This window comes from Suncus etruscus, chromosome 1, assembly GCF_024139225.1.
Source record: "Suncus etruscus isolate mSunEtr1 chromosome 1, mSunEtr1.pri.cur, whole genome shotgun sequence".
Lineage (NCBI taxonomy): Eukaryota > Metazoa > Chordata > Mammalia > Eulipotyphla > Soricidae > Suncus > Suncus etruscus.
Window position 1 is genome coordinate 187,729,744 of NC_064848.1, and position 26,434 is coordinate 187,756,177.

General features: G+C 50.7%; 1 protein-coding gene across 1 annotated transcript; it reads left to right on the forward strand.

Moving 5' to 3' along the window:
- Positions 1–626: 626 nt before the first annotated feature.
- Positions 627–17,504, forward strand: IGFBP4 (insulin like growth factor binding protein 4). Its single transcript, XM_049781078.1, has 4 exons — positions 627–1,253; positions 10,792–10,949; positions 12,250–12,384; positions 16,720–17,504. The coding sequence occupies exons 1-4, from the start codon at positions 899–901 to the stop codon at positions 16,846–16,848; spliced, it is 777 nt and encodes a 258-aa protein (XP_049637035.1). The 5' UTR covers positions 627–898; the 3' UTR covers positions 16,849–17,504.
- Positions 17,505–26,434: the final 8,930 nt, after the last annotated feature.

A 26,434-nucleotide genomic window follows, 5' to 3' on the forward strand; every position in this document is an offset into this window, starting at 1 on the left:
CTCGCTTGGATCTGTGGGCAGACAGACATCCAGAGCGAAGGATGTTGGCACCTCTCTCCACTGGAGTGGGGTGGACATCCCCCAGGGGGGCCAGGCAGAGTGGATCTGATTCCCCAAACCCTGTGGGAGATTGGAGACCAGGATGAGGGGTGTGTGAGGGCATTGCCTTTCAGCCTTAGGGTCATGGGTGCTTATCCGCAAAGTCCCCCTCTCACATCTTCTCGACTTGCATTCCCGAGTTGGTTCTGGAAACACAGGAATGAGGGTGGAGGGAGCTCGAACTCGCAGAGTGGAAAGTCGGGAGAGGAGATAGCGGGTATTAAGGGGGTCGGGACTGCGGGGCACCTTGTTGGGGCGGTAGGGAAGGGTGTCCAGGGCCGATCTTTCCTCCCCTCCGTCCCTTCCCGGGTTCGGGCTCTGCACTCGGGTGTGGGGGGGAATCCAATGCAAACTGCATGGCCTCCTTGGACAAAAAAGGACTTTGCAACGTGAAGTCGAGGCTGCAGCGACTCAGGACAGCGCCCCCACCCCGCCAGGGCCGGCCTCGGCGCCCCGGCCCGGGAACCCCCACCTCAGGCTGGGAAGGCGCTGGGGGTGTGGCCAGGGCCCCGTATAAAGTCGGGGCGAGCCGCTCGCGGGCAGCCGCTCAGCCCCCTAACTCCCGCGCGCGCCCTCCCTGCGCCTGGGCCGGCCGAGGATGTCGCGCGGCGTGTCGGCGGCCAAGCTCGCTCCCCTCCGGCCCGCTTGCTAACTTCCCCGCCTCGGTCGGTGCCAGGCCGCCCCGTCGCCCCTCTCGCGCCCTCCGTCCGGGTCCGAGTCCTCCAGGCTCGCCGCGTGTCCTCTTCTCGCCAGGCCCCTGTGTGCCCGCGCCCCAGCCCCGCGCGGCCAGGCCGTCACCATGCTGCCCCTGTACAGCCTCGTGGGCGCGCTGCTGCTGCTGGCCGCCGTGCCCGGGCCGAGCCGGGCCGACGAAGCCATCCACTGCCCGCCTTGCTCCGAGGAGAAGCTGGCGCGCTGCCGCCCCCCGGTGGGCTGCGAGGAGCTGGTGCGGGAGCCCGGCTGCGGCTGTTGCGCCACTTGCGCCCTGGCCAAGGGGATGCCCTGCGGCGTGTACACCCCGCGCTGCGGCACCGGCCTGCGCTGCTACCCGCCCCGGGGCGTGGAGAAGCCCCTGCGCACGCTGATGCACGGGCAGGGCGTGTGCATGGAGCTGGCCGAGATCGAGGTCATCCAGGAGAGCCTGCAGCCCGCTGGTAAGGCGGCCCCCGGAGACCTTCTCCTCTCAGAAGACCCTTGCGCGGGTCCCGGCCGCTTGGCCTGCGAGGCCCCCCTGCCGGGCCCCTCTGAGTCGGGGCGAAGGGCCCGGTGGTTGTGGGGGGCGGATGTTTAGGCGCAGCGCAGATTCCGAGTGCCAGCAGCCTGTTGCCACCGCCTCAGAGACTGACTGTCCCATCCATCGTCCATCCAAAACCTCTTGCGATGGGGAGGAAATGGGGGTGGGCAGGGCCGTGTCTGAACCAGATCCAGGGTGTCACACATGCAAGACAATGACTTTACTAAGCTAGCCCCCGCTTGACCCCCTCCTCATCAGAGTGCCTTTTGGGAAAAGAGGGGTGTGTGTGTGGTGTGTGTGGGGTGTGTGGGGTGTGTGTGTGTGTGTGTTTGTGTGTGTGTGTAGCCCTGGATGCTGATGTTGGAGTGGGTTCTTAAATGACGAGTCAGGCTGCAGCCCACAGCGGGCAGGGTGTGTGTGTGTGTGTGTGTCCAGGCAGGCAGGGTGTATATACAGCGGGCAGGGTGTGTGTGTGTGTGTGTGTGTGTGTGTGTGTCCAGGCAGGCAGGGTGTATATACAGCGGGCAGGGTGTGTGTGTGTGTGTGTGTGTCCAGGCAGGCAGGGTGTATATGTGTGTGTGTGTGTGTGTGTGTGTGTTCAGGCAGGAGATGTCTGTTTATGGTCCAGGCAGGCAGGCAGGCAGGGTGTGTGTGTGTGTGTGTGTGTGTGTGTGTGTGTGTGTGTGTGTGTGTGTGTGCAGGCCAGAAAAGTGAAGGAGGGAAGAGGGAGGAAGGTGGAGGGGTGTGTGTGTGTGTGTGTGTGTGTGTGTGTGTGTGTGTGTGCAGGCCAGAAAAGTGAAGGAGGGAAGAGGGAGGAAGGTGGAGGGGTGTGTGTGTGTGTGTGTGTGTGTGTGTGTGTGTGTGTGTGTGCAGGCCAGAAAAGTGAAGGAGGGAAGAGGGAGGAAGGAGGAGGGGTGTTACTGTTCCTAATTAGGGGGGCTGCCTCTCAGGACTACAATGAAATAAACCCCTGGCCAGGGAAGCCAGTCTGGCTCTTTAATAGGGAGAATGGGACAGGCCTCTACTAATGGCTTTGGGGAGTGAGAGCATCACAATTGTCTTTCCTCAAAATCCCAGGTCCCTCATGTGACTCTGTGAGAGGGGTGCTGAGAAGATGGTTCTCTGCCTCTTGCAGGTCTGGGTGCCCCTGCCCTGCGGCACCTCCTACCCCCACCCATGCCTTCCTCCAACACATGCCACTCAAGGTGCTGAAAAGAGCCTTGGCTCCCAGCCCAGAGATGCAGAAACCTAAGTGGTGTGAGACAGGGTGTAGAGGTGTGTGTGTGTGGGGAGGGGGTGGTTTGAGACAGAGAGACAAAGAGATACAGAAAGACAGGCTTAGAATTTGCCTTAAATTCATTCTTTTTTTTTTTTTTTTGGTTTTTGGGCCACACCCGGCGATGCTCAGGGGTTCCTCCTGGCTGTCTGCTCAGAAATAGCTCCTGGCAGGCACGGGGGACCATATGGGACACCGGGATTCGAACCAACCACCTTTGGTCCTGGATCGGCTGCTTGCAAGGCAAACGCCGCTGTGCTATCTCTCCGGGCCCAGAAATTCATTCTTTATATTGGGGGGGCATACCCAGATATGCTCAAAGCTCAGTTCTAGCTCTGCACTCAGGGGGGACCATATGGGGGTGCTAAGGGATCAAACCCAGGTCATCCGTGTTCAAGGCAAGCACTCTACCCACATACAAATCTCTGCACCCTCCAATTCATTCTTCGATTTTTTTTTCTTTTTTTCTTTTTCGACGAGCCTCTAGGTTTTGCCTTAGAACTTTTCTTCCTTCTTCTCTTACTCTTTGTTCTTTCCTGCTGCGTCTCTTTCCCTCTAGTCTCTGAACGGAAAATGCATTCTCGAGTTCTCTTTTCCTGCTGGCCTCCTGCCCCTCTCCAGCTTCCTCTCTTGCTCCCCCCTTTGCTGTTTCTGCTCTTCCTTTGCCTTCTCGCATTTTCATCTGGGTCTCCTCAATCTCTCTATCTGGCATTGTTGGTTCTCTTTTCTGTCTTCTGGGTTACTTTTGGAAGCTCTGTCTGGCTTTCTGGGTCGCCACCGCCTGTATCTCGGCCCCTCTGCCTCTGTGCTGCCCTCTCTGTGTCTCTGTGGGCGTCTGTCTTCTTTCCCAGGCCTTGAAGCTTCCATTGTTGTGGCCCGGATGCCCGGGCTCTGGCCCCAGGCTTCCTGCTCTGGGTCCCAGACGCTCCACTTCCTCCCTCCACCACATGTGCACCAAGGAGAGCAGGATGCAGGGAAAACAGGAAGGAGGTGGACCCCAGGGGTCTGTGCCTCTGTGCCCTTCCTGCCCCAGGGTTGTGAGAGATGGCTCAGCAGAAAACATCCTAGGAGAAATGCCAGCCTGCACCCTGCAGCACATCTGGGAAAGAGGGTGCTGGGAGAGGCAAAACTGCAATGCCAGTGGGAAGGAGAGGGGGTGGCATCAGAGTAAATTGAGAATATGGACTCCCAGACATAGGGCGGCAAGTTCCCTTTGTTTGTTCTCAACTGGCCAGTAGGGACTTGCCCCAAATCAGGATGCTGATAGCCTCCTTCTAACTTGGTTGGGGGGAACAGAAGAGTCTTGTGGGTCTGGGGTGCCCCTCCCTGCATTGTAGAAGCACGTTATCCTCAAGTGGAGACAAGTCTGCCTCCCTAGTTACTTGGGTGGGTGTTGGGTAGGGGATTTGGCACAAACCATGTGGACCGAATGGGCGCTGTGATCTAGTCCCAAAAGGTGTTCTGGGTTCCTGTGGAGGGTGGGGGTCAGCTCCTTTTCCCCACTTTTGTTCTCCAGATCTACAGAATATCTGGCTGCCTAAAGAGGGAAGGAGAAAGCCCAAAAGATCCCAGGAAACACAGCTTGCTTTCTTCTCAGGTGTCCTGTTAACTCTGGGCCTGGGGCGCATCATCCATTAAAAAAAAAGCACCCCCTTGAGTGTCCCCTGCCACAGGCCACTGTTCCTCCTGGTCCCAAGTGTGGCTGTTTTGTCTGGGGAGTTGCTGGGTAGAGGGACCCGATTTTCTTCTTGCCTTTTTCTCTTGGGGGTTAAGCTTCTGCAGGTGACTAGGCCTGGCAGCCACTTGGCTACCCCTCCTCCCCCAATTCCTGGCCTGTGTCCCAGTTGCTGACATTTTCCCCCTGGGCAGTCTCCCCCTTTCACCTCCAGTCCTTGCCCCACTCCTAACCCCAACTCTCCAGTGCCAGCTTTCAGAGCCAGAAAAGGCTGTGGGTTTGCAGTGCTCAGGCCTCCCGAGTGTGTGTGTCAGAGGTACACAAAATACATCTGAACTGGTTCCCGATTTCTGCAGTCAGGGGTGGGGGGTGCAGACAACATGTGGTCTGGGGAGGTCTGAGCTTGTGTTCTTCTGGGTCACTCGGGGGGCAGGGCAATGGAACTTGTAGGCTGGGTTAATTTTTAGTTAACACGGCAAATATTGTGCCCAGCAAATATTGCGCCCCAATTTCAGTACTGGGAATCACATCATATCATGGGAACAGAAATTCCCAGAACCTCTGCTCGGGGAGGGGAGGAAGTTTTGCTTTAGCTGGCAGCTCTGGGTCTGGAATCTTTCCATTTAAAGACCTGGAGCAGAGGGTGGTCTCTGCTCGCTCCTTCCCAGCTGGCTTTACTCCTTTCTAAGGTGAAGGTGACACCAGAACCTGCCTTACAGGGTTGGAGGGTATCTCTTTTTCAATTTTCTTTTTTGTTTTTGGGCCATATCCAGTGGTACTCAGGAATTACTCCTGGCTCTGTACTCAGGAATTATACCTGATGGTGTGTGGGGAGCCCTATGGGTTTCAGGGTATTGAACCTGGGTTGACTGCATGTAAGACAAACACCTTACCTGGCAAACACCTGCTCTGGCAATGGTGGCATGTGTCTCTCTTGTGTGGAGTCAGAGTTCTGTAAATTGGTGCAGTGGGGAGGATTGATTTTGTTTTGTTTTGTTTTGCTTGTTTTGGGCCACATCCAGCACACTTAGTGATTACTCCTGGTTTGCACTCAGAAATCACTCTTGGCAGTGCTCAGAGGATCATAGGTGGCTGGGGACTGAACCTGGTTGGGTTGGCCATGTCTAAAGCAAGCATTTTACCTGTTGTACTATAATAGAGAGGATGGGGACGAGGAGGCCAAGAAGATTGAAGCTGAAGCTTTACTTATTCTTTGATGCTGGGATTTTAGGGGACCTAGTGCTTCCTTGAGCAAAGGGGGATGTTCAGAGGCATGGTGAATGGACTTTGGAGCCTACTGTGGCTGTAAACATGGGAAGGTCAGGTCAGTTGTCCTCTCTCCAGACAGAGCCAGCCAGCAACATGGCATTGTAAGGGACGAGGGGTCAAACCTCAGGGTCAGGACTGATTTTGACTTTTTTAGTTCAAGTAGCAGCAGATAGAGGAACCAGAGAATTGCATTACGCATGACTGATCTATGTCCAATCCATAGTACTCCAAGCCGACCAGCAGTGATCCTTAAACACAGAACCAGGAGCAAGTCTTAAGAACTCCTGCTAGAAATAAAGTTTAGTTACTCTAGGATGTAAGTCTAAGAAAAATATCTTTCTTGAATTCATTATGCAGAGTACTAAGGAATCCTGCCAAGTTCTGGGTTTCTAGAAACCAAGTGAACAAAGAAAGATCTGGCGATCCATTGAGGCGGCATTCAGGCAACAACCTGAACCTTGCCTCTTCTCACTTGCTGAGGGACTTGCCAGTCCTGGTTTCCCCTCTCTGGGCTACTCTGTGGGCTGTATAGGCCTTGTCTAAGGCACCAGCAGGACCGAAAGAAACGGAGCTGTAAAGAGCTTATGGAACTGGGCTGGAGAGATAGTACAGTGGGTAGAGTGCTTGCCTTGCACACTCCTACCTGGAGTGGTCCCGGAGAGGTCCCGGGAGTAAGCTGTGAACACAGTTGAGTGCGGTCCAAAATAACAACAACAACAACGACAACAAACCAAAAACAAAAAACAAGTAGTAGATGGAAAAGGTCTTTTATTTTTTTCTCTCTAAAAAAAAAATCTGACCACAAGCAAATACCACTTCAGCGACAGCTGCCATCTAAAAACAGGGGGTTGGTGCAGACATACCCAGCAGTGTCAGAGTGGGGGTTGGGGTATCCTCCCAACTCAGTGCTAGGGATCTTTCTTGGCTATGTTGGGGAGCCATGTGGTGCCAAGGGTCAACCCAAACTTCCACATGCCAAGCAAACATGAACTACCTTCCTGGCCCCAAAAGGGCTTTTCTTGCAAAGCAAGTAGGTGACCCTTTAAATCCTAGGAGACACATCTGTGTTTAGGTGTCTGGTGTCACCCCTGCTCCTACCTTCACTCTGGATGTCTTTTCATTCTGGATATCTTTTTGTGTGTGTGTACCAGACCTAGAAGTGCTCCTGGCTCTGTGCTCAGGGATCACTCCTGGTAGGGCTCAGGGGACTATGTATGGTGTCAGGAATTGAACCTGGGTCTTTCATGTGCAAGGCCTGGTGTGCTATTTCTCTGGTCCTCACTCTAAGTATCTGGATTGGGGCAGTAACCAGAATTGAGAAATCAGGGAGATCAAACCAGTCTTCAAGGAAGAAGTAAGAGTCTTATTTGACCATGACCTTTGCTGCCAGTGATGTCCAAGTTATGATCTCTCCCCTCTGGGGATGTCCTTCCCTCTGTGGCTGAGTGTTGCTGGCTTAATTCTGAGCAAGGATTAGAGCAGTTTAACCTGAAAAACAAAAAAATATAAAATAATTTGAGCTGATTTTTTAATCAGAGGTGATGTCTGGATTAATGGCTACAGTGAGCACATTTTGCAATGCATAGCTTTTCGAAGCGGGGTTTGAAAGGACACAGCAACTCTCAGCTCCAGAGACATACAGAGATATAAACACAGGGCTTGTTATGACAGTGTTATGACAGTGTTTGCCGAGGTCAAATGCCCCCCCTGGGGGGTGTGCCCCACTATTTGAGAAGCACTGGATTAGAGGAAGTTTCCTTAGTAACCCCCACCCCCAAACAAGCCTTTCCTAGGCTTAGGAGGCAGACTTTTCAGGAGTCTGAGAGGGCAGCACACATGGAGGGATTTTTCCAAAAGGTGCCCCCTGAGGAAGCAGCACCAGGGAGCTGGAGCTCCTGTGTGGGCAGGGATGGAGCCAGTTGCGCATGCAAGGCCGGGGATCCGAGGCTGTGACCCTCACCCTCTTGAACTCAGGTTTGGAGGTGGATCCTGGGGCGGGTTCCCCCATCTACCAGTGAAGTGAGACCCAGCAAGGCCAAGTTACAGATTAAAGGGAGAATCAACAAGTTGGTGCCTTCCCCCAGTTGTGTCTGGGCCAGGTCAGTATGTCTGAGGGCATGAGGTTGTGCATAGCAGCCCAACATCTTGGCCCAACATGTTGGTACCTGAGGAGGGGCAGTTCTGGAGGGGTCCTGCTGTACCACGACCCCATAAGCAGGAAGCTTCTTTCTCACCTGGTGCTTTCGACTTATTCATGAGGTGGGGATCTAGAGTGCTGGGCTAGGGGGTCACCAAGAAGGGTCCATCAAGCAGCCAGCCTGCTGAGTCCTCTGTATATAACCCCTATAGATGATCTGGGGTTTGGCCTAGCTAAGAACATAAAGTGTGCTTTTAGGTTCACTGTGTGCCCCAGGGCACCCCAGTTTCTAGTGGTAGAGTGGGCCCAGTTGGCTTTCTCCGTGCAGCCTTGTGAGTGATGGGCTAAACTTTCTAGTCCTGGCTGAGAATGCCTTGAACATTTGCCACTGGTGAACTTCCGCTCAGAGAAACTCAGCATGGCCAAGTCACGTGGTGGTGGAACTTCTCCTTCTCATCTCCGGATTCCTGAGGCTTCAACCAGTTTGGACGCGCCTGCCCTCAAGTGCAGGCTGCCCCATTGCTTTAGAAATCCCTTCCGGACTCCTTGAATTTAAGTACAGGAAGAACCTTTGCCAAGAGGAACAAGTGTCAATGTGCAAAACAGCACTTTCTCTTTGCTCATGGGCACAGCAAATTCACGAGAAGACCCTGCCATGTTGGAAGGGTCCCCCTCAGTCAGTGCAATGGGCTGTGACCCCCATGTCACTGTACTCCCTTCCAGTCTTTCCCTGTCTTTGCTTCCAGCTCAGTCTCCGCAGTGTGAATTCTAGTTTGGGTTCTTTTAGGCCTTCCATTTCCTTTTCCTTTCATTTTTATGCTCCAGTCTACGCCACGAAAACACTGACACCAGCATGAGTCTCCTGGCTTCAGGCAAGGTGAACTGTGTATATTATATACAAGTGTGGATGTATATATGTGTGGATGTGAGTGAGACTGGCTAATCTGGGTCTTTTTAGCCAGAAAGATTTCTTGGGAGGGTTTTTAGGAATGAGTCTGGATTTTTTATATTTTGGGTGTGGGTTGGTGGGAGGAAAGAACTATACCTTGCAATGCTCAAATACTATTCCTGGCTCTGTGCTCAGGAATCTCTCCTGGAGAGGCTCAGGGGACCATATATAGTACTTGGGATAAAATGGAGCTTGGCAGTGTGCAAAGCAAGTGCTTTACTCACTGTATATGTTTTTCTTCCTTCAGAGTCCTTCTAAGGCACCTTGTTGGCACAACCCTGGTTTTCTGATATCCATGCACCCCCTTTACCTCCAAGAATCCCAGGGAGATCTTCCTCAGTGTCTTTTTTTTTTTTTTAGTGTCTTCTTCTTGACTGATCTTCGGGAACTTGATGTCACCTGTGAGAAAGGAATCCTTTGGGGATGGTTCTTGGATATGCAGAAGGATGGCGTCTTACCTATCTTTGCTTCTTTGCTTAATTTCGTTTTTCTCACCTTCCCAGCCTTATACATTTAGTTTTAGAAATCACTTTGGTATAGGACCTTGACAACAACTTTTGTTTATGTTTTGGGGCCATACTCAGGGATCACTACTGGCTCTATATTTAGGAATTACTTCTGGCAATGCTTAGGGGACCATATGGGGTGCCAGGGATTGAATCCGGGTCAGCCACATGCAGAACCAATTCCTTACTCTGGCTTCCTTAATATATTTTCTGAGGATCTAGATTCATTGGGGCCTGGCTTTGCAACAGTTAACAGGCTTTCCTTAACCAGGGTTCATAAGCTTCCCCATCCTGTACCCCCAGGACTAAGTGAATATAAAGAGAGTTTCCCCCTAACTAACTGGCTAGGCAGGAAAAAAAATACCGTTTGACCCAGAGACAGCTCTGGGATGGCTGCCATGTGCGGGGGAACCTGCTAACTCCTCAGGAAAAATGTCTTGACGCAAACCAGATGGAACCTTTTGTCTGACTGCCAACATCTGGAATGCTGGCAGGATCTGAGCGCTCAGCCTGCAGCGAGCTGCCAGCCCAGCCTTGAAAGGCAGCCTGACCCATTAGTGAGGCCCTCCTGCCTCTCCCCACTTGGCCCCGCAGTTCATTCCTGCCACCCGGAAGGAGTCTCTGGCACCTCGGATCGGGTTCTTCTGTCCACTTCCTCCATTTACTTTATTGTAGCTTTGCTTTATTTTGGGGTCATATCTGTTAGTGCTCAGGGATGGTTCCAGGTGGTGCTTGGGGAACAGAAAATCGTTGTTCCCACTCATTGTGCCATCTTCCAGTTTCTACTAATTTGTGGTGCTGGGGATCAAGTCTAGAGATTTCACACACAAAGACCTACTCTTGGTCACCTGCCTAGCCCCAATTTTCTTGAGTTCAGAGATTGTTTTTAGGCAGTCCCAGAGAGAGGGTATGAGCTTGGCTTTACCTCCCCCCCCCCCAACACCCCTAATATCCTGGTGACTACAGACAGGGACTTTGCAGCACATCTGAATCTCAGGGTGGAAGACTTGGGGATGGGACTCTGAAGCGATGTGTGAGGGTTTTTCTTTTATCCTAGGACTTCACAGGGTGTCCCCAACCATGTAAGCACATGCACAATATATACAAGCTTTCACATGCAGGCATTAAAGGACACCCCCTCCTTTCTCCAGACCAGCCAATGCGGAGTGCCTTGAGGCCAGATTTATCATCACTCATGACAAGGATTGGGAGGAAGGTCAGCAGTATCACAGCCCTGGGGGGGAACCCAGGCTGGTTCAGCCAGACACTGGAAAAAGCAGGAAAGGAGGAAGGATGAGAAATTTCTGCAGACAGGCTGTTGAGAAGATCTGAAGTGGAGGGGACACAAGAACTGGTGGCCCCTAATCCACCCCTTGCCTGTCTTAGACCTCCCTGAAGGGCCCAGGGGACTCTCCTGCTGTCTGGCAGTTCCAGTATGTGATTCATCTGAGGGCTGGACTGGGTGGGGACAAATTAAGACGTTCAGGAATATTCTCCTGAGGACATCCAGGGGACTGGGGAGGGGGCCAAGGTCTGATTTTCTTTCTGCAGGCCGTGGGAGCCCCAGGAAGAAGAAAGCAGGAGTCATCAGAGCTGATGAGACAGGCCCTTTTCTACACTGACCTCTCTTTGTCTCCCCACTGCAGATAAGGATGAGGGAGATCACCCCAACAACAGCTTCAGCCCCTGCAGCGCCAATGATCGCAGATGCTTACAGAAACACATGGCCAAAATTCGAGACCGGAGCAGCGGTGGGAGCAAGATGAAGATCAATGGGGTCCCCCGGGAAGACGTGCGACCTGTGGTGAGGACCTGATCTGCTGATGGTCATGGGCATGCAGACATGCATGTGCCTGCCCCATGCACACTCACCATCGGCACCCCCTTTCTTGAGAGGCTTTCTTGTCCCTCCACCCACTTAGGTTGGAGATGGAGACTGAGTCTTGCCAACAGAGCTTGTCCTGATTCCTTGACATGTCCTGACCCTTCCCTTGGATTCTCTTTCCTAACCCTCTCAGGAATTGAAGGGCTCTGCTGGCCATGGCAGGGTCACGGGGCTGTACTCAGGGACTGCTGTCTTTTCTTTTCCTTTTTTTTTCTGGGCCACACCGGCGATGCTCAAGGGTTACTCCTGGCTCTGCACTCCTGGCAGGCTTGGGGCAATGGGATGCCAGAGATTGAATCTGTGTTGGCTGCATGCTAGGCAAGCACCCTTCCCACTGTGCTATCCCTCTGAGGGTCTTGCCTGGGTGTTAAAAGTGAATTTTGTGGTTTCATTTCTCCCATCATTTAGAAAATGCCCTTTCCCAGGGCAGGAGCAATCGTATAGCAGGTAAAGCATTTGCTTTGCATGCAAGCCGACCCAGGTTTCATTCCCAACATCCCATATGATTTCCCGAGCCCTGACAGGAGTAACCCCTGAACACAGTCAGAAATAAGCCCTGAGCATCACTGGTGTGGCCCAAATACCCACCTACTCCCTAAAAAAAATAAAAGAAATTGCACCGTTCCTGACCTTTTATTTCACCTTTCTTTTTTTTTTTTTTTTAGTTTTTGGGCCACACCCATTTGACGCTCAGGGGTTACTCCTGGCTACGCGCTCAGAAATCACCCCTGGCTTGGGGGACCATATGGGACACCGGGGGATCGAACCGCGGTCCATCCGCTTGCAAGGCAGACACCTAACCTGTAGCGCCACCTTCCCGGTCCCCTATTTCACCTTTCTAAAATAGGTGAAATATCACCTCATCCTTCCAAGAAGCTTTTTGGTTCAAGATCCTATTTTCACTGCTGTCTCTGCTGTCCCCCACCAGGGTCCTCAGCACTCAAGTCCTTGCCTCCTCAGTGCTGGGCATTGAGGTCTTGAGCCCTTTTTCCCTCACTGCCCCCTAAAGGTCCCATCCCCAAACCAGGGCCCTGAATCTTGCTTCTGCAGCTCTATTCCTGCTGCCTAGATCCTTTTTGTTTGTTTGTTTGTTTGGGTGCTCAGTGGTTACTCCCAACTTTGCTGGGCTTCTTGAAGGTAAAGCCTGTGTACTTGCTCTTGGGCTAGTCTCCAGATCTCATCCTTCTCCTTTGATAAACAGTTGTTTCTCTTTTCCCAGCCCCAGGGCTCCTGCCAGAGTGAGCTGCACCGGGCCCTGGAGCGGCTGGCCGCTGCACAGAGCCGCACCCACGAGGACCTCTACATCATCCCTATCCCCAACTGCGACCGTAATGGCAACTTCCACCCCAAGCAGGTGGGTCTCCTTCTCTTTGGCTCATCTTGGCTTTAGCTCAGGGGTCTTCCCAAGTCTGCATCCAAAACCAGGTGTTGACCCCAGGATGGGGAAGGATCTTCAGCCCAGACACCTTGGCTCACCCCTCTCCTCCCCTCAGAGCCTCAGCTCATGTGGCCTCTTTTGGAGAGGAGGAGATTGAGGTGGGGAGAAGGATGAATTCCAAACCAAAGAGGCAGTTAATGTGATTAATGGTAGACCAGTTATCCCAGCAGTCTGGGCCACTTCTATCACCTCGGAATTCAGTTTTTGAAAACCTGTCATCTACCTGTTTCTGCCAACACACTCTCTCCCACTCTTCTCTATTTCTCTTCCTTCTTCTTGAATGTCTGGGGCTTCACCTGGGAATTGTGGGCCTGAGTCCTGAGGAGTTAAAGGGAAAAGTCAGTCCCAACTTCCCCCAAGTTGAGCAGCCAAACCATCTGGAGATGTGATCACTGGGAATAGGAGAGTTGGGAGGAAGCAAAGGAAGGAGAGAGCAGGGAAGGTGGAGAAGGTCTCCCAGGGTCCTGTTTGGAAGAGTGATGAATATGTGCAGGGATCAGGGTAGTGGTGACCTGGGGAGTCTAGCCTGGTTCTCTTCTCCAACTCTTGGACATATACCCATATTTCCCTCTTGTCGTACTCTGGAGACAAACCTCAGAGTGAGTTATGTCTGCAGAGTCCAGCAAGGAGGATATCAGGTGTTCCAGTCTACACATCCTAACATGAATCAGAGGTGCCAGGGGGTGCAGTGAACATCAGGGAGATCTCTGGAAGCCAGTGTCAAACCTAACTCCAGACTTTAGACCAATACAATTTAATTGTTTGGTTTCATATACTTTTTGGTTTTGTTTTGTATTTAGGGCCACATTTGGCTGTGCTTAGGGCTTACTCCTTGCTGTATGCTCAGCGATTATGCCTGGAAGTCCATGAGGGACCAGATGGGGGGCTAGGGATTAGTCCCAGGTTGGCCATAGGTGTACTATCACCATCACTCTGTCCCACACTATTGTATTACTTTAATATTTTTCAGTTCCAGACTAGAGAGATAATACAGCTGGTAGGATGTTTGTCTTGCATGCAGCTGACCCTGGTTTGACCCCCTGCATCCCTTTGTGGTGTGGTCCCAAAACAAAGCAAAAATAACAATGTTCAGTTCTGGGGCCACATCCTATGGTGCTGGGCTCTGTGCTCAAGGGTGACTCCCAGTGAGATCCAAGATCAAAGGTCCATGTGATGCTAGTGATTGAACTCAGACCCCCTACATGCAAAGCATGGTCTCAGTCAGTTGAGTGAACATTCTCTTCATTCTCTCCATTTTATCTTTGCTTCAATTGAAAATAGTTAGCCTAACTAAAAAAATTAATAGACTTAATCTTTTTTTTTTTTTTTTGGTGGTTTTTGGGTCACACCCGGCAGTGCTCAGAGGTTATTTCTGGCTCCAGGCTCAGAAATTGCTCCTGGCAGGCACGGGGGGCCATATGGGACGCCGGGATTCAAACCGATGACCTCCTGCATGAAAGGCAAACGCCTTACCTCCATGCTATCTCTCAGGCCCTAGACTTAATCTTTTAGAACAGTTTTTGTTTTACAGAAAAAATTAGTAAAATGTAGAGTCCCCTTAACTTTCTCAGCAGTTTCCTTTTTTTTTTTTTTTTTTTTTTTTTTGGTTTTTGGGACACACCCATTTGACGCTCAGGGGTTCCTCCTGGCTATGCGCTCAGAAATCGCTCCTGGCTTGGGGGACCATATGGGACGCCGGGGGACCAAACCGAGTTCCGTCCTACGCTAGCTAGCGCTTGCAAGGCAGACACTTTACCTCTAGCGTCACCTTCCCGGCCCCAGCAGTTTCCTTTGTTCATTTTGGCCTTAGTATGGAATGTTGTTTACAATTCAGGAATTAATATTACTACATTAGGGGCCAGGCAATAGCACAGTGGAATAAGCCATTTGCTCTGCATGTGGTCGACCCAGGTTTGATCCCTGGCATCCCATATGTTTCTCCTAACCTACCAGGAGCGCAAAGCCAGGAGTAACTCCTGAGTGATTCTGGGTATGAACCCAAAACAAAACGAAAAAGCCCCCAAAATTATAACTACATTATTGTTGTTTGGGATAGGGAGCACTCCCAGCAGTGCTCACAGATCATGCAGTGCTGGGACTTGAACCTGGGACTTGAACCTGGGCCTCCCACATTCAAAGTCTGTGCTTCTTCCTTTTGGATTTCCTATTGCATGTGCTTTCTTCCCTCACTTTTTGTTTCACTGAAAGTTCTGACTCTTGGACATTTATTTCCAGGTCAGATCTCACTCTCAGTCCAATTTTAATTGATTCTCAAAAAGACCTTTTTTCCTCCTGCCCTCCCTTTCCCCACTGTCTAATTTCAATCCATTCGTTAGCCTAGATGCTTACTTTTTTTTTTTTTTACTTCTCTGGGCTTCCCATGTGGTGTTTGAGGTTCAAGCTCAATTCTCACTGATTCTTGGCTAACTGGGCTCATGGTTTAGTATAAGGACCTGAGGATGTTGTGCTGGTTGGTCCCTGCAGTTCTGGGGACCCCAGGGTAAACCCAGCAGTGTTCAGGGCCACCAGGACCACTTCTAGCAGTTCTGGCAACCTCTAGGCTCATACCAGTCAATGTTCACAGTGAAGGCATATGGTTCTAAGGATTGGAAATATATATTGGCCATATATGTCCTCACATATAATCTCTCCCTTGGCAAATTCCAAGTTATTTTATTGTTCTGGCCTTGACCTAACTTTACTCAAATTCCATCACTGACCTGGGCTCTAATCCTCAGCCAATATGAGGCTTTAGTTCCCAATTCAACTTAAACTCTTTACTTTATTTGATTTTGTTTTTGGGTCACATCTGGCAGTGCTCAGGGTTTGCTTCTGGTTCTGCACTCAGGCATCACTCCTAACATGCTCAGAGGAATTTATGGGGTGCTGGGGATCAAACCTAGGTTGGCCACATACAAGGCCATTACCCTAACTGCTGTTTTATCACCTAGCCCCTGTCCAGCTTTAATTCATATCCTGAACTAGCTCATACTCTTATTCTTTTTTGCTACTCACTGGAGACTCCAGACCATGGGGCACTCGAGTGCATGTATAACTCCAGGGATTGAGCTCAAGATGTCACACTTACCCTGGATGCTTTCTTTTTTTTTTTTTTTTGGTTTTTGGGTCACACCCAGCTGTGCTCAGGGGTTACTCCTGGCTGTCTGCTCAGAAATAGCTCCTGGCAGGCACGGGGGACCATATGGGACACCGGGATTCGAACCAACCACCTTTGGTCCTGGATCGGCTGCTTGCAAGGCAAACGCCGCTGTGCTATCTCTCCGGGCCCACCCTGGATGCTTTCTAAACTGAACCCAGCTGATCCCTGGACTCCTTTCTTGCAGAGCAGAGCTCTTAAATCATTTCAGTACTCATGGGTGACAGGGTTTGAGTATACACATAAGGCACCACACCAACTTCTAGACTCTCTGTAATTCCATTCTTAAAATCCCAACCCAATCAGAACACACTCAAAGCATCTCTAGTCTAGGTGGGGTAATAGCTCAAATGGTAGAGCACATACTTATCCTGCTAAAGCCCCTAGGGAATGCACGTGGACTATCAAATGTGGCCCCTTAGTACAGAGTGAGAGAGAGAGACAGACAGACAGAGGCAGAGGCAGAGATATATCTAACAAGATTCCTAGCCTCTCTAACCTAGTACCTTTAAAGCCCATGGTTCCAGAGATAGACCTGGGTTTAAGGTTCTTGCTTTGCACTTGGCTGATCCTGGTTTGAACCTCAGAACTGTATAAGGTCTTTCAAGTACCGTTAGGAATAACCCCTGAGCACAGAGCCAGGATTATTCCCAGAGCACAGGCAGATGTATAGCAGCACATCCCTTCTCTCTTCAAAAAGAAAAACTCCAGGGGTTCAGAGAGATAGTACAGCAGATAAGGCAAACCTTACACACAGTCAACTCAGGTTCAATCCCCGGCATCCTCTATGGGCCTCTGAACATTTCTAGGAGTGCTTCCGAAGTGCAGAGCCAGGAGTAACCCCTGAGCATCACTGGATATGGCCTCAAAAAAAAAAAAAAAAAATCTAACCTGAATCCAGTTCTGTCTAGGTGGGTAGAACTTTTCTGACAGTTCCTTAAAACCAGGTTCTCTGTGTGCCCACGAGCTCAGATTCTGTGCTTTAAAGTGTCAATCAGTACTCAGGGGCCATGGAGCAGCTGTCATCTCAGGGGCTGGGCTGCGCTTGGGGCATGCTGCCTGGGAACTGACTTCTCTTGCCCTTGTCTTGGCAGTGCCACCCAGCTCTGGATGGACAGCGCGGCAAGTGTTGGTGTGTGGACCGGAAGACAGGAGTGAAGCTTCCGGGGGGCTTGGAGCCGAAGGGGGAGCTGGACTGCCACCAGCTGGCTGACAGCTTCTGAGAGTGATCTCTTGGCAGCAGGTGGGGGGCTCAGTACCCCCGTCCCCCACCCCTTCCCCTGGAGGCTGCAGAGCTGACTTGGAACCCAGATCTGAGTCCTGGTTCTGCCTTTGGCCCAGAAGTTTCCCTCTAGTGTGCGTGTGTGTTTGTTTGAACACGAGTGTGCCCTAGTCATTAGAGTTAGCCAAAGCCGAGAGGTGTATTCTTTGGGGCCTAGAGCGCCTAAGAAGTTTGAGAGGGGCAATGTGGTGCCCTGGTAAGTTCCCCTTTTCATCCTGGTTTCCTTCCTGCCTCTGGCCATCTAAAACCATTTATTGACCACATACAGCCCTGGGGTTCTTCACCGACTTCTTTTGACTTGGACCAGTGGGCAGATTCCTGGGGGCAACAAGTGTGTGGGGAGAGTGGAGCCCCCCTTTGCAGTAATCATAAAAGTAGCTGTGTGCCTGTCCTTACCTTCCATCTGGCTTAAGGGCAAGAGGTGATGGCTTTGTAACCAGGCAACCCAGTCTGCTCTGATAGTTCTGGGCTCCCAATTCCTCAGGAGGAAGTGGAGGTGCAGAGACAAATTCACCTGGAGGTCGGATGCTATGCCATTCTTGGCTTCCTGAGACCCTGATAAGGGGGAGGGAAGAGGTCTAAGGCAGGTCTGTAGGACAGGAGGAAAGAACAGGGGTGTCAGTTGAACTGCATGTGGGAGACAGACAATGACCCATCTACTGGAGGACGGTACTTCCTCTTCCATGCCTCCCCCATGCACAGTCCCCAATCTCAGTGTCCTTTAAGGGCACCCTCCAATTTTCCTCCTCACCCCTCTTTCATCTCCCTTCCCTTTCTTCCTCTGCCCAAGCATTCTCCAACTTGAAAGGATGGAAGGAGACTTCAGGACCTACCCGCTGGCCATGATGTCTTACTCTTTTTTGTTTGTTTGTTTTTTAACAAAATAGAACAAAATAATTAAAAAAAGAGAAAAAACCTAAACTATTGTGTATGGTTGTTTCATTTTCAATTAGAGAAGGGCATACTTGGGGGGCATGGTGAGGGGCATTCTGCCCTGCCAGACAAGATTAAGGATTATGGGGCTTAGCCAGCCCTCCTTATCCTTGTAGTCTCTTCCTGGGGGGTCTTCCTGTCCCCAAGTCTGTGGTCTCTGTCTTCAGACTCCTGGTGAAGTGGTTTTTGCTTTATTTTATTTATTTAATTAATTTCTTTTGGTTTTGGCATCACACCAGATTGCACTGAGGGGTTATTCTTGGCTCTACACTCAGAAATTACTCCTGTCGGGCTGGTAGGGCATTTGCCTTGCAAGCGACTGACCCAGAGCTGACCCTGATTAGATCTTGGGCATCCCATATGGTTCCCTGAGCCTGCCAGAAGTAATTTCTGAGCGAAGAGTTAGGAGTAACCCCTGAGTGATGCTGGGTGTGGCCCCCAAACCACACACATACACACACACACACAAACACACACAAACACACACACATTACTTTTGAACTCAGGTTGGCGCATGCAAGGCAAATGTTTTACCCATGTGCTATTGCTCTGGCCACAAACAAACAGTGGTTTTTGGAATGATTGCTTTTGGTGGAGGCCAGTTGGGGTCATGCCTGGTGCTTCTCAAAGCCTAACTCAACTCTGCTCAGGGGTCCCTCCCTCTTAGGGGCGTTGGCAGAATCTATATGTGGAGCTGGGGTTGAAATGGGGCTAACTGCACATAAGGCAATGCTCTACCCTTGTGCTATATCTCCAGCAATGCTTTAAAAACAATTTCCTTTCGGTATTTGTTTGGTGGTGTTGGAGAGCAAACCCAGGTCTCATGCATGTACTTGACCACTGAGCCCCATTCCCAACCTCAGACAATATTTTCTGAAGGTCAGAGGAGCAAGTAAGGGCTGTTCTGAACCGAGTCACTTCTGGATGTGTTCGTGTGTGGAGCTGAATGTCTGGAGGCATCAGAAGACTGGCTTTGTGTTGAATATTTTAGCACTGGGAGGGACTGCTCTACAGTTGGGGAAAGAAGTAAACTGTCTAGCACATTCCACAAGTCTGAAATAGATTCTTGATAGTGTGTATGTGTGCTTGCGCTTATATGTATTATATAGTTTTGGGGGGCACACCCGACTGTGCTCAGTGGTTACTCCTGACACTGCACTCAGAAATCTCTCCTGGCAGGCTTGGGGGATCATATGGGATGCTGGGGATCGAAACCGGGTCCGTCCTGGGTCAGCTGCATGCAAGACAAACACCCTACCAGTGTGCTATTGCTCTGGCTTCAGGAGGCTTGTATATCTTGGAGCCTGCAGTTCTGGCTTCCAATGCAATTCTGGAACTGTGTCCATGTGATTGAATTCCAGCTCATCCCCACCTGCATGCTGTGTCCATGTGTGTACAGTATGTTAGTGGCTATGCATATGCATGTATGGGTGGGACTGGTCTCCTGGAACTTCCTGCTCCTCCTCTCTGGCTCTCTCTGGGGGATACTCCTCAATCTGTGTGCTGAATTTGATGCCTGGCCAAGGAGCAAGTTCCTGGCTGCTGAGCTGGCACCAGTGTTGTCCATATCTTCAAGAGGGAGTTGCAAGTGTGTTGTTCCAGCTTGGTCCCCATGTGTGTGACTAGATAGCTGTCTAGTCTTCCCAAGGTACTGGTCAGAGCACAATCACTAGAAAATGAAGAACAACGGGCCTGGAGAGATAGCACAGCGGTGTTTGCCTTGCAAGCAGCCGATCCAGGACCAAAGGTGGTTGGTTCGAATCCCGGTGTCCCATATGGTCCCCTTTGCCTGCCAGGAGCTATTTCTGAGCAGACAGCCAGGAGCAACCCCTGAGCACCGCCGGGTGTGGCCCCAAAACCAAAAATAAATAAATAAATAAATAAATAAATAAATAAATAAATAAATAAATAAAATGAAGAACAAAAACATGCTCGACTTTGTCCCTCCACTCTTCCACTCCTAGAGGTCCTGATTTCTGAGGCCGAGGACAAGGCATGTTGGGGTGACAGATGGGTGGAAGCTAACTAAGAATTTAAGTTTTAGCCTTGCAAGCAGCCGATCCAGGACCAAAGGTGGTTGGTTCGAATCCCGGTGTCCCATATGGTCCCCTGTGCGTGCCAGGAGCTATTTCTGAGCAGATAGCCAGGAGTAACCCCTGAGCACTGCCGGGTGTGGCTCAAACCCCCCCCCCAAAAAAAAAGAATTTAAGTTTTAGGTTCCTAAATAAAATGTAAGGAGATCACCTCTTTTTTATTTTTTCGTTTCTTTTTTTTTCTTTCCTGGCAGTGTTCAGGAGTTACTCCTGGTTCTGTGTTCAGAAATTACTCCTGGCAGGCTTGGGGGAGCATATGGGTTGCTGGGGATATAACCCGGCTTGCAAGGCCCTACCTATGTACTATCTCTGTGGCCCCACTTTTTTACTTAGCATATCTCTTTATGATGATGATGATGAGATGATGATTATATATATGTGTGTATATATTTTATTTTATTTTATTTTATTTTATTTTTTTTGTTTTTGGGTCACACCCGGCAGTGCTCAGGGGTTACTCCCGGCTCTACGCTCAGAAATTGCTCCTGGCAGGCTTGGGGGACTATACAGGATGCCGGGATTTGAACCACCGACCTTCTGCAGGCAAGGCAAAGCCTTACTCCATGCTATCTCTCTGGCCCCTGATGATGATATTTTGGGGCTACACCCAACAGTGCTCTGGAGTTACTCATGGTTTTGTGTTTGGGGTCTCTATCAGCAATACTCAGGGGACCAGGTGATGGCAAAACATGGCAAAACATGCACTCAATTTACTGAACGTCTCTCCAGCACTAGAGGGCCTCCTTCTTTATTTTCTGGTGGTTTGGGGGCTATATCTGGTGCGACTCTGGCTCTGGACTTGGGGATCACTCTCAGAGTACTCAGGGGCTCATATGCTTCTGGGACTAATGCCAGGTAAACCCCTTAATTCCTCTCCTTTCCCTCTATCCCCCGCAGGGGTTCTCAAACTTTTTAAACAGGGGCCAGTTCACTGTCCCTCAAACCATTGGAGGGTCTGACTATAGTAAAAACAAAACTTATGAACAAATTCTTATGCACACCGCATATATCTTATTTTGCAATGAAGAAACAAAACAGATACAAATACAATATGTGGCCCGTGGACCATAGTTTGAGGACCACTACAGAGGATCTTTTTTTTTTTGTTTTTGTTTTTGGGTCACACCCGGAGGTGCTCAGGGGTTACTCCTGGCTGTGTGCTCAGAAATAGCTCCTGGCAGGCACGGGAGACCATATGGGACACCGGGACTCGAACCAACCACCTTTGGTCCTGGATCGGCTGCTTGCAAGGCAAACGCCGCTGTGCTATCTCTCCGGGCCCTACAGAGGATCTTTTTAAACCCCCCTTTGTCTCCAGTCTCCCTTTTCAATGCTCTAGCCATGCACGCTGGGCCTGGAGGTGGGAGGGCTGTTTTTAGGAGCCTCCAAAGAAAGCAGGATGTGCCTGGGAAGCAGCTGTGTGGATGGGATGGGCAGGACTTTCGTGGTTAGCATACATTTGTGTGAGCATGTGTGGTGCAGCTGAGTGGCATTTCTGACTTCTAAGGCCTTGGCTGCTGATCTGGCGTGCAGGGCTGATGCTCCCCTGTGTGGAGTGGAGCATCTAGGCAGGTGGGAGGAATCTGAGTTTGAAGGTATGAGGCTGGCTGAGGTCAGAGAGACTGCACAGAGGATCAGATGCTTGCTTTGCATGTGGTATTGGTCCCCAGCACCAACTATGTTCTCCCAGATTGTACCAGGAGTGATCCCTGAGCACAGAGCCAGGAAAAAGCTCTGAGCATAGCCGGGTGTAGCCCTAAAAACCAATAAATAAGTACCGTATTTGCCGGTGTATAAGACGACTGGGCATATAAGACGACCCCCTAATTTTTCAGTTAAAACATAGGTTTAGAGGCCGGGAAGGTGGCGCTAGAGGTAAGGTGTCTGCCTTGCAAGTGCTAGCGTAGGATGGACCGAGGTTCGATCCCCTGGCATCCCATATGGTCCCCCCAAGCTAGGGGTGATTTCTGAGCACATAGCCAGGAGTAACCCCTGAGTGTCAAATGGGTATGGCCCAAAAACCAAAAAAAAAAAAAGGGCCCGGAGAGATAGCACAGCGGCATTTGCCTTGCAAGCAGTCAATCCAGGACCAAAGGTGGTTGGTTTGAATCCTGGTGTCCCATATGGTCCCCCGTGCCTGCCAGGAGCTATTTCTAAGCAGACAGCCAGGAGTAACCCCTGAGCACCGCTGGGTGTAGCCCAAAAACAAAAAACAAACACACACACACACACACACACACACACAAAAACAAAAAAAAAAACACATAGGTTTAGGCCTATATTCGCTGTATCAGACAGAACGTTCCTGTGCTGCAACTATATGTACCACAGTGAGCCAATCACAACAAGCAAAGGTTCAAAGGTTAGACTGTCATAGACTTCCTCTCTGACTCTGGTCAACCTGAGCAGGCTTTTGACAGTGTAGATTCGGTACAGAACATGCATCAAAAGCCTGCTTGGATTGGTTGAGTTAGAGAGGCGGTCCAAGCAGCCTTGCAGTGATTGGTGCAGGATCGAGTTGGAAAATTTGTTTTGTGGCAATATTCAGACAATTTTCGTTTAGTGGCATATTGAAACATTTTTTGGGATATACTAGGCGTATAAGACGAATCCCGATTTTCAGTTGACTTTTTTTTTCTTTTTTCTTTTGTTTCAAAAGTCGTCTTATACGCCAGAAAGTACGGTAACTAAGAGTGTGAGGCAAGGATGGAAACTGTGAGACCAAGGCAGGAGGGGACTTGCACTTTTGCAGTGACCGAGTGAACCACCTTCTCATTTGGTGTCCCCCACTCTGCCAGTTTTGGGGTGAGACTGGGGGGACTGTCTAGTGCCAGGAATAGAGGATGTGTAGCTTTGTTATTTTCGTTTTTTGTTTTTGGCCACACCCAGTGGCCCTCAGGGGTTACTCCTGGCTCTGCTCTCAGAAATTGCTCTTGGCATGGTCGAAGGACCATATGGGATGCCAGGGATGAAATTCAGGTCCATCCTGGGTTGGCTGCATGTGAGGCAAACGCCCTATCACTGTGCTATCACTCTGGCCTGGATGTGAAGCTTTGAGACGGGGAATTTTGCATCCTATCAAAACATTCATCCTTCCTCTTGCCACCCTCAAACCCCACTTTGATCAGGAATTAGATTTTATGCATGGAAAAAGCCAAGACAACACAAAAACACAGCTGATGAGGAACACAGGGTCAGAGGAACATTCTCGACACTGCGTCGATGGGTACAGAATAAAAAAGGCAGATCTCGAAGAACTATAGTCACAGTGCCTATGTGTTCATTGTCTTCCCATGTGTCCCCCCCACTGTGGCCTGGCACAAGGGCAGCCTACCAGTGGCCTGGGCCCAGGATTCGGACACTTTTGGCTCCTTGTAGCTTAAACCCCGAAAGTATGGTGTGGAGTGGAGGGGGTGGGTTGGTTTTCCTGAGAAAGGCAGGGAGAGAGGCCGAGTGGGAGCAGAGAGAAAGAATTGGAAACTCAGACCCCCTCTCCCTGGACTGGATTGAGCAGGGAGGCTCTTAGGATCAGCCCTCCTCCTGTGTTTGCCCTTTGGTACCAGCTACTGCCACCCCTTCCACCCTTTCCAGGAAGAGACTGATCCCAGCCCCGGTGCCCTCTGGGCCACATTCCATTCCTGAGCTGCTCCTGGAATGTGAGGGCCCTGGCAGGACTCAGGGCGCCTCCACGGCCCCCACTGCAGAGGGGGATCATGTCTGTGCGGTTAAGACCCTGAAACATTCCTTGCAATCACTCCCCACTGCATTCCAGACCCCTCGAGCAGCGTGACCTCTGACCCAGAGGGGGAATGAAGAGGTTGTAGCTGACTGGGGCTGGGAGGAGGCTGGCAGCTGTGATGAGGTGTGGATGCATAGAAGGAGGGGAGAGAAGAGGACAAAAGGGATAGCAGAAATTCAAGGTGGGGCAGGCATGAATGGGGACTGTAAGAATTGCAGAGACAATGATGAATCCTTAGGACACAGAATCGGGGAGACCCTCATGTCCCCTCCCCACTCCAGCCTGCCAAGAGTCTAATCAGATCCCTCAGTTAGGGGAGGCTGTTTTTACTAGGTCTGGGGCCCAGGTTTGGGGAGTGGAGGTCAGGAATAGAGGGGGGACATGTGTGCTGTGGATAATTAGAAACACATCCACTGGGCGCCAATGGGATCACCTCACCCCTCTCCAGGACCCTTCTCTTCCCTGGGCCCCAATCCCCTTCCCCAGCCCAGAATAATTCCAGCCAGACTTGGGGAAGGTTTGGGAGGGGGCTTGTATGGGGGTGTGGTGGGGGGATTAGCTTCCCTAGCCCTGACAAGGTCTCTAAAGTGCAAACAACATTTTTTCGCCCTGCAGTGGTATTTAATTACACATAAAAACAGAGCCATTAGGCTGAAATGGAGCCTGGTTGGAATCGCTTAATTCAGGGCATGACAAATTGCTTTCAGAGGAGGCGGCCCTGGAGTCCCCCCAGGGAGAGATGGAGATTAGCAGCTTCCATGACTGGCTGAACCCCTCCTGCTCTGGGCCTCCTTTCCAGCTTGGAATGCTGAAACTGGGGTCACCACCTTCTTTCTAAAGACCACCTAAGCCAGAGGAAGCATCCAGCTAGATTATGGGGATGGAGATTGGAGCATCTTGAAATCTTTGTCTTGTCCAGTCCTTGATCATTGCTCTATTTATGCTGGGGCAAGTAGAGGCCTGCAGGCCAAAGCCAGCAGAGCCTGATTAGCAACCATGGCACCCAGCCATGGCCAAGACTGAGCTTGAAGATAGAGTAAGGGGTTGGTGGTGGGGGAAGGAGAAGAGATGTAGCACCAGAAAGCCCCAGCTTTGGAGAATAGAATTCTCCAGAACGCAGTTTCTTCCTGGTCAACCTATGGTAACAGCAGGGAAGGGCTGGAACCCCTTAGTGGCCCATGGCTTGGGGGTCAGCCAGGAACCCAGACTAGGTTACACAGACCTCGGTGAGGTTGGGTAACCTGACTTTTATTCTGTGAGCCTCGGTTTCCCCCTTTGTCCTATGGGATTGGTAATTCTTAACTAGGGAGTTCCTGTGAAGACTGATGGGCAGGATGACTGCCTGATGAGGGCCTGAGCCATGTCTGCTCAGTGATTCTAGTAAGTTCCCAGGACCAGACTTCCCTTTTGTAATGAGATCCAGCAGGCAGCTGGGATTTCTAGAACCTCTGGGCTCAGTCTTTGTTTACCATTCTTCCTCCCCTCGCCAGGTCCTCCCTTCTCTGCTGTATCTGTTCTCTCCTCTGAGTTTAGATCCGTGTGATGTGGTCATATGGAGGTCGCCATTACAAGATGCCAATACTGTCATACAGGCATGTTTAAGATGATACCCAAGTATTATTAATCCAAAACAAAAGGACCCCTCAACTTCCTCTTTTCTTAAAACCTATTCTTTTATATGTAAAAGCCCACCTGGACCACTCCTTCCTCCACCCCATGAGTGGACATTGGCATAATAAAGAAAGAGCAGTTTTGGTTTGGTAGGCTCAGAGATACCGCAAGTCGAGAAGCAAACTGACTCCATAATTATTTCCTGACTGGCTTGGTTTATTAATTTTTCACAGTTACTTGTATCAGACCCATCAGTCATGGGGCTAGAAACACAATATTGGCGTGATCTCACAACTCTGGGAACTTATTTATTTTGGAATTTATTTTATTGTGGGATTAAACACATGGGTGGGAAAATGTAGCCTGGGATGGGAGTGGGGTATACCTTAAACTTTTCCTGCCTCACCTCATCTTCTAGCAATTAGCTCTAATGTGAGGCCCATAGGTGGGGGAAGGAGACCAGTGGGGGATAGGGCTTTGCAGAGGGGAGAGGTCTGGTTTAGCACACCTTCTCTGGGAGAGGCAAAGGGGAAGTGGGGTGTTCCACCATGTTGGACTGCAGGAGAGATCCTTTTTCTCTTCTCCTGACATCTAAACTAGGGTTTATTTCTTATGCTTTTTCACTTGTGACCCCTTTACATTCGAGAAATGCAGCCAGGATCAGTGTGGTCAGAAACTCCTGGAATTCATGACCTGGTTGAAGTTGAACTATTCTTGATTATTGTTCATGCTGAAAAAATATTTACTGTTGCTCAAGTTTCTGGGACCGCCCCCCACTTTGAGTGACACCCTTCATATGGGGATCACCATCCTTAACTTAAGGTCTAGTGTCTAGGATTGGTGGCCTGAGGACTTTTCTCTAAGCCTATAGGGGAACCAGGGGGTGGTCATCTGATGCTTGAACGAGCCTGGAAGCAGTACCCCACCCTGTCCCACAGCGAGGCTCAGCTACAGGCTGACCATACCTGTGCTCTGAACTCCCACAAAGGTCCCCCAGCCCCATCCGTGACCCTCCCAGGGTAACAGTTTCCAGCATGGGGGTTGGGGCGGGAGGGCTCTTCAGGGTTGGCCCAGGGTTCCCGGCATTTCAGGCCTGAGCCTGGCAGCTCCCCTGCTGCAGATGGTTCCCCAGCCAGCCTGGCGGCCAGCAC